Here is a 12145-nt window from a genome sequence, read left to right on the forward strand (position 1 = left end):
CCCCCCCTAAAGCCTACCTTGTGTCTAAAGTGGATGGAAGGAAACCATGGGAAGGGGAAGGATGGAAGGACTCACTACCATCTGCGCCCTACTTAGCCAAAAGTCCTCTACGACAGCTACTGAGCTGGCTGGATTGCGCGCTGCTTTTCAGCACATTCTAAAGCAGCTGGCCAATCAATGCGCTGTTTTTACAGACTCCAGGTAAGCACTACAGAGCTTAAAATTGCTTCCAAATGAACATCTGGCATAGGAAATCAATCTTTCGCACTTACAAGCCGTACAAAGGGGACACGGCGTAGATCTGCGGTGGCTTCCTGCCCATTACGGGGTTGGCAAAGACGCGGCTGTCAAAGCCGCCTCATCTGCCCACAGTCTCTGCACTCAAGCTCTGTCGATCCCATTCACTAGAGAGGATGCGGCAAAACTCGCCGCATCGACCGCATGGAAAGCGGAGATGTGATGGAAGGTAGCAATACGCACCTCTTCACGCGATTGAACTTAAGTGCACCTTCAGAATGCCACCTGGACTTAGCAAGCGCGAGGAAGCAGCCATATAGGCTGCGCTTGAATGGGGCCTACACGGGACGTCACCTCGACGGAATCCAGCAGGCACCTTCACCTTTGTGTTCCACATGTGGCTCACGAGAAGCCATTCGTCGTGTTATATGCGTGTGCCCAAAGTACACCGTCTACAGACAGAAACTAATATTATCTTTGTGCCGGCTGCTTGGTGCGGGACTTGAATTGAGGGGTGTTTTAAGTCCTTGGTCGGGTCTCAGGCAGGTTTCACGTGCAATCAAAGCTCTCTTGGAGTTTCTTCGGAGCACAGAACAGGACAGAGTTTTGTGATTTAAAATTTTGGACGCACCAAATGACATCTTCCGATTTTTATAGCTTGTTTTGTTTTCTTTTCTTTCTTTTTTTTGTTATTTGCTTTCTTTCTCTTTTTATTCTATCTAGCGTAGCAAGACAGCGCGACTGCTCGGCTAATCTCGCTGGTCCTATATATTTATAAGGACACACCAATATTGCAAAATACACACATCAGTATTTGTTCTTCTGAAAGTACAATTGGCTTTTTTTTAATACAAAGCACGAGTACAACACTGAAGGAATCGTACTACCGACTCGAAGGATGTATTGACATTTGAAATGGTAATTCCACAGTTCAATCGAAAAGTTTTGTTTTTCATTCGCGAATAGGATAAGCAAACCGTTCCACGTAAAACCGCCCAGGAAAAGAAGCTAGGACCTTTTCGGAGTTTGAACCTGCAACATTAACGGAGTGCGCGCCACGCTCGAAAACACATCGCCACGGCTACAGATTAGGACCCACGGTGGAAAAAACCTTATATTAAATGGATACCTACCCCACCTGTCCCGAATCAATGTTTCCTACTTGGTTTAAAGAATTCCTCGCAGGTAAATTGAACATTTATCGACTAAAGCTTGAGCAGTAAGGTTCCTTGAAGCCCCCACTCTAGCTGATAACCAGCGACTGCGCAGCTACGGGCGGGCGATCGCAAATGTGTGCACGGCTTTGACTGCGAGTTCGCCCTGCGGGAATAGTGCTTGCCGTACTTTTGTTTTACACTTTACGCTAAAAACTTTGACCAATATCGATTTCTTATTTACTGAATGACCTTCTGAAACTCTTCTTCTACACTTAACTGACCTTATATTACCGATGCCGAGCGCTCACCATCGAAACCGCATCATCGAAACTGCCTCATACACTTGTATACTCTGCAGGCTTCACCCCTCCCCACGTTTCACGTTAGTGAAGATGGCCCGGTTTCTAGCCAAATAAATCACGTTAATTTTTAGACCTACACCTGCGATTCGACATTGGGAGTATCTGCTGGAGATATGAAACACGGAGCAGAAAGGGCTTCCTCCCGGATGACTCGAACCATTCCAAAAATGCGAAACGAGCAATAGCAGTTACGGCCTTTCGCTTCGCCATTGGGAAGTGCTGCCACCATGAGATGACTACGAATTTCAACCAGCAGATTTCAAGGTTGCGTGACGCGGGCTACACAAAGAGCGTGTTAGCGGCAATATCAGAAGCCTTCTTCAACGGCTGAAAGTAAAGAAGGAGCGCGAGATACCTGGCGTCGAACGCACAAAAAGGAATACCGCAGTGGTACCCTACGTGCATGGCTTCACACACAGCCTTCAGAAGATTGCGGCCAGACAAGGTGTTTTTGTTGCGTGCCCCCAACAGGCCTATCAGATATGCCGACGAGTAAACGACCACCCCAAAAGCGAAGAATGGGACAAGAACAATTGCACCAGGTACAGGGATTACAACAGCGAAAGTAATTTATTGCATCCCATTATCATGTGGAAAAGTTTACACTGGACAAACCGGCAGGGGCATAAATTACAGGGCCCGGGAACACGCCACATCAATCAAGACAACGCCATCCGACCACCTTCAATTCCATTGCCGCGATAGTACCTGCAAGGTACGCATCGACGAAATCGACATTATCGACGGAAACACAGTCGCCTGGCACGAGGAATTATTGAAGCACTGCTATCGACAAGAAGGGCGACACGAGCGTCAGAACCGCTTCCGTCACATTAACTGAAAAAGAAAAGGACGTGCTCCGGGGTAATCCCGGGGATTGATTGTTCCAAATTTTCATCAAGTTGTGGAATGTTTTTGTGAATATATGAGTGCTTTTCTCTCAACAATGTGCTCGTGTTTCTGCCTACCGTCCTTCGTTTCCCTACGTTCCAGCTGAAAGGTTTCCAGTGATCCTGAACCAACTCGCCCAATCGCAAGCAATACTACAGGTTATGGCAGAAGATTTCGTCGTGCGGCGGCATAAACTGGAATATGATTATAATTATAACGCTGGCAATGTATGTAGATATGTCTGTATGTAATATACAGGTACTTTGTGTACGCAAAACTGTATACAGCATACTTTTTGAAACCCTTGTCCACATATTTCAGGCTAGGAGCAGGTATCCTTCCGAGTTACCACTCACTTTCAATCACTTTTTTAGTGCTTGCACTTTTGGAGTGTATTCTTCCGGCCTCTGTACTAATCACCAGCCCATGACGGTAAGAATGATCAATATAACGATGAGTATTATCATCATGATGACCCTTCAGACGGCGTCTTTTAAGCTGTACCGTGACGTACATACGTACGGGAATACATCATGGCCCACTTTCATCTCCATCTTCATCAAAGAGTTCTTCGTCAATGCCACCAATGATGATTATTAAGATAGGTGGAGAAATAAGTACGCACTACAAGTGATTTGCATCAAGCCAGGCAAACATCGTATCCCATAATGAAAAGAGTATCACCCAGATCCGCGTTTTAAATTCGTCAGCAGTATTCAGGAGCGGGAAGGCGGCCCCATCCATAATTTGACTCAGCGCTGTCCGGGTCATGGTGGTAGATGCTAAGGTCATTTGAGAACGTTGTTGGGTGCCTGCGTGGGCTGCGTATGTATCTATACTACTTAAAACAAACTTCAAACAAACGTACTTGCATAGGCGTAGACAAATTTTTGCCTGGAGGCTGGCATACAGCATATTATATCAGAAAAGAATGTTACAGACTCATAGAGCGCGCTGTTGTCAATTACCATATCGAAATCAAGGAGATTGCCAACGACGTTGGCTCCTCTAATGGGCAGAGAAATCGCCGCAGTTACCCTTACGCTTTCTGACTGCACAAGTCAGCATCCCCTCACTCACTCATGCATAACGCAGAGCACGCTTTACAGCCGCATAAAAGGCTAGCGAAGTTTAGCCGGTTCAGTAAGTGCTTCTGCTTGATCCCTCAGTGACTGCCGCAATTTAAGTATAAAATTTGGAATGCAGGCGCTTACGTCAGAAGCGCTAAGTGGGCCTCACACAGAGACCTTCATACGCAAATTTCAAACGGATACGACCCCGTTCTGTACAAATCCTTCCTCCCTCGATGCCGGGCTAAGAGGAGGGCCAATGGGCTTATCAAGAAGGGGAAAGGAACACTGGTGATGAGAAATAGTGGTGGGGCGCTCTGCATAAGCGATCACCGGGCTTGTACATCCCAGCAGTTTGCTGCGCTTACTGGTCGTACAGTCTTGGCGCTGCGATTCCTGTGATTCACAGCGCGCGCCGTGTTCAGTGAGAGGGGCGGTGGGGGCTAGAGGTCGATGTGAAGGTGGTATTATTAATGCGTAGCATTCTTTGCCGATTACCCCCACAGCCAGGACAGTGTAACGCCCTGCATTTCCACAACAATGCAGATATCGCGGAAGTTCCACGTGTAATCGCTATGATACCGTAAATGGGCATAATTGGTCACCCGAAATTTTGAAAAACTAAGAAATAAGAAAAAACAAAATAATTACGGAAAACGGCGAACCATGTAAGGCCCTGCATTTCTACAATAATGCAGATTTTGCAGAAGTTCCAAATGTAATCGTTGTAATAACGTAAATGGAGATAACTGCTCAAACGAAATTTTGAAAAACTAAAAAATACGATAGATATTTAAAAATTACGGGAAATGTCAAAATGTCAACCGAATGGCATTACCGCAAAAATGCAGATTTGGCGAAATTTTCAACCGGTAATCGTTATATAGTAGCGTACATGAAAGATTCACGAGGTGAAAGTACATTTACACGTAAGGTGGAGGGCAAAAGGCTACAGCCTGACGAGGCCCTTCCTCCCAAAGTAGCTTGCACCGAAGTCGGGAGCAGCACACATCGCAAAATCAAATGAAAAGAAAAAAAATAGATACAATATTTTCTTATATCATGCAGAAAAGGAACAGCATAGCTAGCACATTTTTAGAAGCCCAAAAAACAAAGAAAATGCCATCGAAATAAAAATATACACTCACACATACCATTCACTAACAATTTTACCGCATTAATTTACAAATCAGCAGAAAAGATTGAAAAAAGCGTGACATGCACACGTTTAATAGAGCCTAACAGCTCAATTAAAAGTGAAAACACGACAAAAAAGTCAAGTTTAACACAGAAAGTTACTGAAATTAAACATAAAAAACAAGCATTATTAAAGTAAGAAACGCAAACGCAAATTAAGAAACGCAAATGGAGGTAATCGGTCGAACAAAATTTAAAAAAAAACGACCACATGGCAAAAACAAGTACGAGTTTTAAAGGGGTCCTCAAAGGCGTTTCGAGCACACTAAATGACTAAGCAAAATCACTAGATTGGGTGGTCAACGTCATCTGCTCGAAGTATAACATTTTTACGCGCAGCGGTAAGCTCACACTTTCGTTGAAAAGTTTGTTGCCGCGTTCCCACCTTCTCCTTCGTGTTTTAGGGCTCCGCCATCTTCCCACATGTTCATCAATCTTCGAATGTGCGTCCCCGAAACAGAAATCTTGCAATTGGACGGCTTTTTCTCTAACTTCCGGCGAAGAGAAGCTTCGTCTGCTCAGCGTCGACGCGTCGCGGCGGTTCCTTTGGTTAATTAGCGCTTCCTGCTTCACGCTTTACGCTATCGTGTTCGTCCATGTTTATTTTTTTTACTCTACTACCAGACTTCTCGTTAGGGCACGTTGGCTAGGCCGACAGGACGATACGACTGCGACGCCGACTTCCGATTTAACAGACCGCCTTGTTACACGACACCGACGGTGACACGAACACGTCGGCCGATTGAAAGTCTCCATGTTGTGACTGGCTCGCTAACCGAAGACGGCGACAATGCCGACTGGCCCGCGGTCGTCGGGAATTGATCGAGAAGCGAAAACTGCGCCCCGATGACATTCGTGCCGGAATTAATGCGACTCTGTTCTGTTAGTTCTTAGAGCGTAACAAACATATAGTAAGGTCCATGAAGTTCATACAACTCAACACTAGACCTAATGCGATCCGTATTTCGGCTTACGACGACGCTTCACCCGTTCGCTTTGGCCACAATTCGTTTCCCAGAGTTGCAAACTGCATATTTGTGTGCGACCAGCAAATCTTGTACAAAATATAAGCTCAGTTAAGAGCAGAAGGAAGGTTTATTAGGTAATAAGAAATCAAATCGACCAAAGCTTTTCGCGTAAAGCGTAAGACAAAAGCACGGCGAGCACTATTCCCTCAGGGCGAAATCTCAGTCGCAGCCTAAACAGTGCTGTTGCTGGAAATCAGCTATTGTAGGGGCTTTATGGAGCCTTACAGCGGACCTGTTACTCCATAAATGTTCAGTTAACCAGCCAGGAATCCTTGAAATCAGGTAGAAAACATTGATGTCACACAAAAAGTGGGTCTCAATGTGTATACATATTATTTCCCCGTAATCGCCAGACTTTTCGTGGCGCAGTGGACTAAAGCCTCGCGTGCACTGAACCGAAGTGGGCGGTTGAAATCCCAGCAGGTTGCTGCTTTTTTACTTTTTTTTCTACCTTCTAAGTGGCATGGTTTGCGAATCGTATTCGCGGATAGAGAACAAAACTTCTTGGTTGAACTGAGGAACTACCATATCAAACGGCAAGCATCGTTTAAAACATGGGCACGATTTGTTCAGTTTAAAACACTTGCTTTGTATCCATATAAAAAGTCCATTGTACTTTCACAGGACGAAATACCGATGTGTGTATTTTGCAAAATTGGTGCCTTCATATAGAGTAACGTAGTTTCCTCCCAACCACTTAAACAACACACAAGCTAAACTTGGGGGCGGGGGGAGGAGGGGGGAGAATATAGGGCCGCGGCAGGCAACCAAACCCTCCACATATCGCAATTGGCAGCAATGAGCACGTAAATAAATGAGAGAGAGAGAGAGAAAGGACTTTTTTGAGGTACCGGCAGTCGGGGACGGATCAGGCCACGCAGGGCTTCACCGTCCCGTAGTCTTCACCGCTCACCGCGGCGTCGGGCCGACCCCGAGGTCTGTGTCTGGTCGGCGCGGGCTACTTGGAGTGCCGCCGCTGTCGCCCCTAGCCCTCGCTCCCGCAGGAGGAGGCCGAGGGGAGTGCGGGTTCCCCTTTCGCCTTTGCCTGTCCAGTGCAGCCTCGAGCCGCTGGATGGCCCTTAGCTGATCTTCTCGCCCCGAAGAGCGCACTGAGTCCGCAATGTCCGGTGGGAGGATAGGTCTCCCCGCACTTGAGTCGTGGTCCGCACATCCCCACATCAAGTGGGCCAAGTCTGCGTTCACACGCGCACACACACTGCACACCTCGTCCTCGTACATGTCCGGGCACACGTGGCGCGCGAGCGCCGGCGTAAGCACCGTCCCGGTTTTCAGTTGTCGTAGAAGCACGGCCTCTCTCCTCGCGAGCCCCGGGTGGGGCGGAGGATAGGCCTGCCTCTCTGTCCTATACCAACACAGCGTAGCACCGTATGTGGTCAGGGGCTCTGCGCCGTTGTCGTCCTCGTCGTTGCTTGGCTCCTCGTCGACGTCGGCGTCCGTCGCTGGCGCGGCCCGGCACGCGGCGAGATCACGGGCCGCAGCGTCGGCTGCCTCGTTGACGTTCCTGTAGCCGCCTCGCAGCTCCCGACCCATGTGGGCCGGAAACCAGCGCACGGTCGTCGTTGCGTTCTTGCGCGCGCCTTCCCCGATGCCGGAGAGGACTCGCATCGTTGTCTTGCAGACCGTACCCCTGGCGAGATTGGCGATGGCAGACTTCGAGTCGCTGAACACCGTTCGCGTGTCGGGGTGAAGCAGGGCCAGCGCTATGGCCGCCTCCTCCGCCTGTCTGGCGGTCTTGGCTCGCACGCTGCCCGCACTCAGTACTTCTCCCGTGGCGGCTCGTATCGCCACCACGGCGTAGGTGTCTTCCCTGTCGCGGCGTTTGGAAGCGTCCACTAACAGCCTTTATAGAGATAAAAGGGGTTCCAGGCCATCAGGAGAAAAAGCGAGGGTGGAATAATTGCTTTGTGAAATCACAAGCACAGTTGAACACAGGCAGGCACGCACGGCACCAAAACTCACACTAGTCCTTCGAGACCGCTGGTAATATCTGTTCCGGTGTACTTGCCTAGTAGTTGATAAACACAGTGAGGCGTAGGAGTTTCCGGGAAATTAACAAGGGAGGTAGGGGGAGATGGAATGCACGACGAGCTATAAAAAAAGTCCCTGTGCCGTGCCGTGCAACCCTTCGGCTGCTTTTTGCTACGGTTATAAATGTTTAGATCCGATCGGAATAACGGAATGGAATGCTACAACTGCCTGTGTGCACGCGTGCATGGCGTCACCACATGACCAAGCTCAACATTGGCGCGAACGAGCGGCCGAGTAAGGAATGTTTAAACTGACGTCGATTCTGAGCGCATGCACATGCTAACTCTAGGCGATTCCTTAGTCATTCGCTCACACGTTTTAGACTTTCATATGTACGAAGACATGCCGTCGCCGCGAACGCGCGGTGACAGGGTCGTTCTTTTTTCGCATGATCTTTCGGCTTGGTATGGAAGCGTAAAAGTCCCGCCCCATTCCTTCCATCAGCTTTTCCAGCCGTGAGCGGAGTGCAGGATTCATAAACAGAATGATAAAAAAAACGGCCCAAATGGAACGCAGAAAGTCAGACAGCCCCTTCCCGGAGCGATGCTGCGGTGCAGAGTATCGCAGTAACAGACGACGCCCGCAACCGGGTGTTCTTGCAGACGTCACCGAGAAGCGAGGCATGATAGGCAGTCACGCTCGCGCGGTGCGAGGAGGTGGACGAAAGGAGGGAGAAACGCGGCGCCGGCGAAAATACGATGTTTTGATTTGCAATAACTACACTAATACTCACCGCTTTAACCAAAACAGCCATGTATCGGCAAAACTTCTTTCAGAGCCCCGTTAAGATCGCCCTGCGGAGGTGATTTTGCGTGTGCGCTGTCGTTACCTGGTGTACGTGGATTGCAAAGTACTCAATCCTGGCGACGTTGCTCAAAATCACGTGCATTCCACTTAGTGCTTAATAACGCGAAGAATGACGAACTGGATCGTTTCAACACCGCACCTGTGGCGTTGCAAAAATACCGTGCCGCACCATGAGCAGAAGCGGAACAGTCCTCGGTCTCTGAGAGTTCTTGTCAATCTTACAGCGAAGCTGTTTGGCGGTATGTTGCTAGGAATCTTTCGTGTCGTCGACGTCCTCGACAGAGCACACCTTTAGGCAAAGAAAGATTTATTCTGACAGCTTTGTATAGCTCTTATTTATTGTACATAGGAATTGAGTTAAGACGGGGATTTAGGGTAGCTGGTTCATATTGTAAGGATCGCACTGTTTATATTTTCGTAAGGATAGATATCTTGTAAAAAGCATGGTGCAATCGACCTCTTAACGACTCTGCCATGAAGATGGCTAGATATTAATTACATTTCCCTCGCGTAAAGCCGCACCTACAATTTAAACAGCAATTCAGTTTAGAAGCAAGACTAATGCAACGTACGAGTAGAGGGCAAGATGTGATGCATATTGTCAGAGTACGGGAAGCCTTTAGAGTACAAGTACTACGCGCAAACAATGCGGATCAGGTGCAGACGCAAGAGGAGAGGCGCACGCACTTGTCGTTGTAGAGGATGGCCAGCTCGTTGTCCGAGTTGCAGAGAAAAGGACTCGATTTTCCCGGATGGTCGATGTCGTGAACGGCAGCTGATATCATGCATATGGCCTCGTCCAGTGGATCGAATATGTCCTGAAAACGGAAGGAGACAAGGTCAGATACGCGTAGTGCGCATTATCCCGGAAATGCAAACGTTGGCTTTCGCGCGACCGACATCCCACTTCGGCCATCAGCGGGCGCACCATAGGGGAGAGCTGCTGAATAATTTAAATAATCGGGGGTATTCCCTGTGCACCACCGAGCTACCGGGCGTTTTTGTATTGTGCTTACATAAGAAATACAGCTTCAGCGAAAGAGAATCAAACCCGTGACGTCGTGGGTTCGACAGCTCCTTAGCCGCTACGCCACTGCGGTGCGTACTAGGACCAGTGCTAAGTTGTGATCGAGGAACTTCACGATGCGGTTTTTTGTGCTGCATTCAGGCGCTCTTCGCATTCCGAGAAACAGCAAGTTAGACTCCGATGTCTTCGATTCACGCTGCGGCAAATGCGAAATGCAGGTTCATTTTCAAGCGTGTACCTTTTTGCGCAGCTTGAGCAGGAAGTACGCGGTGGCCTGCATGACGTCCCCGGCATGCGTCGAGTTGTGGTACGGGTTGTCCAGGTAGTGCGACTCGACCAGTTGTAGCCAGTTTCGGATTGTGGAGTCGTCGCACTCCAGGCTGGTGTGCACGCTCAGCTTCGAGAACAGCGACAGGCCCAGCCAGATGAGCGGCCTGCGATGAGCAGAGCGCTGCATGTGCACGGTATAGACACACGGTGCATGGCGGGCCCTTTCTCTCTCTCTCTCTGGACAACGCACGCTCGGCGCACCTCGTACTGACTGCAAATGTAACTGCATGCACGTTCTTGGTACTCAGGAAAGACGACGAGATGTAGGAGATCTCCCCATCTCATTCACTGTCACTTTCTGGTCGGCCATACGCGAAAAGAAAAGAAATCCCAGGCTATCTCCACTAACGTGAAACCTGGGGAGGGGCGAAGCATGCAGTGTATAACTGCATTTAAATATTGCTTTCCCTTGCCTAACAGTGCGCGCTGATTGGGCGCCTGAGAAACATCGATGGGCGGAGCAATCGCGCGGTTGTTGAGGTGGTGGCGCCCTCTCTTGCGTTGAACCGGCTTTAAGAAATTAAATGAGAGACAGACTGGCCGTAAGTTGTCTTCGTGTCACACGCCGCAGCACGCTAAAAAGTACGCTAAGAAATGCCGCGAGGAGTTGGAAAACGAGTGTCCCGGTTTGTTCTTTTAGTACGCGTTACGTTCGAGTGCAAGGCGTTGGAAAACGAGTTTTCCGGGGTTTCAGCACCGTGACTAGATGAGACGACAGGAGACGCCGACAGCCGGAGCCATTAAGGTGCTTCGTCCGTAAAACTGGTGCAAACAGGCATATAAACCACTGCACGCGTGCAGCTTTAAGTACGCCAGCCTTTCACATCACGTGTACAACACAACGTGTTGTATACGGGCTAGAAATTTCTTTCACGCGAATGCGCATGCATGCCGTAATTTGTGTTACTTGTTACATACCCCTGACTGCGGCACCTGGTGTTCCTTGCATTTTGGACCCTTGATTTTATCGCGGCTCAAATCAGCAGTAGTGCACAATGCAGCCGAAATAGGGAGGAAGGAAGTACTTCGTAGCAAAAGTGCATTTAAGAGGGCACCACGATTGGGACTGCTACAATGCACATCTCATTGTTCATTTTGGTTATTCTGCTAGAAGGCACTGATAACTTTGTCCTTTCTCGTGCGCATTATTGTATGCGCATGGGATTATCACTAACTGTTTGTTTACCTTTCACTTCTAGCATCACTTCTAGCCGTGGAAAACAATATGGACGACGGCTCTAAAAATTTACTGTTCCGACTCTAATTCTATACGTAAGTATGCTTTTCTGTTGGTCACTGTTGTAACCAGGGCTAAGCGTTACGCAACATAGATCATAATTGACATTTAAAACCATTAATATAAAAAGTTGCTGCACAGAGCGAGTTCAATTTGAACAATGTGCGATTACACCAGCACAACTAAGATGTAACTTAGATCCTACTTCGGAATTTTTAATGCCGGTCATACGTTGCCTGAACATAAAAATATAGAAATACACGAAATAAAGGCAGTGTTTTAAAAATAACAATAACGCGCATTATTATTATTTTTAGTGCGCATACGTACAGCCTCTCAAATTTTTAATAATATCACGGGACGACCGATCTGTGTGTCAGCGCCTTATCACGGTGTGCAGTGGCGAAATAGGCGAGTACGCGCAGGCGCATAAAGCCATATGCTTGTGAGCATCGTCGGCTAGGCTGTTTTCCCTAGAGCGATATACCCCCCGCCAGGGAATCTGCATGACCTCGTTTACTGGAAACCTGGGTCATTCGAAGCACATGTGCGTCTCCAATGCGCGTTTGATATTTTTAAATGCAGAGCATTTCTTAGCCTCGCCTGTTCCTGCGTCGGACGGTGTCAACAGTTTCGCGTCCGCAGCAGGTGCGCCTCTCCTTCCCTCCTCTCTCTCAACAGCAGGTGGCGCGCGCATGCGTCGTAGTCAGCCCGTTCGCTCCGTCGCGGTCTCGGCCTAACAGGTGCGTGATA

The 12145-nt window shown here is 48.6% G+C and overlaps 1 protein-coding gene across 1 annotated transcript in view; it reads right to left on the reverse strand.

The window, feature by feature from the left end:
- LOC144168504 (high affinity cAMP-specific and IBMX-insensitive 3',5'-cyclic phosphodiesterase 8B-like) overlaps window positions 1-12145 on the reverse strand; it is a 75613-nt gene that overhangs the window by 24289 nt on the left and 39179 nt on the right. The window contains exons 13-14 of the mRNA XM_077697473.1: window positions 10064-10259; window positions 9486-9616 (exon numbers count right to left, since the gene is read on the reverse strand). Of these exons, the coding sequence (XP_077553599.1) occupies window positions 9486-9616; window positions 10064-10259 (327 nt within the window). The remainder of the gene's footprint in view (window positions 1-9485; window positions 9617-10063; window positions 10260-12145) is intronic.

Source organism: Haemaphysalis longicornis, unplaced genomic scaffold, assembly GCF_048455015.1.
Source record: "Haemaphysalis longicornis isolate Haplotype H1 unplaced genomic scaffold, Haemaphysalis longicornis Haplotype H1 scaffold_2, whole genome shotgun sequence".
NCBI classification, from domain to species: Eukaryota; Metazoa; Arthropoda; class Arachnida; order Ixodida; family Ixodidae; genus Haemaphysalis; species Haemaphysalis longicornis.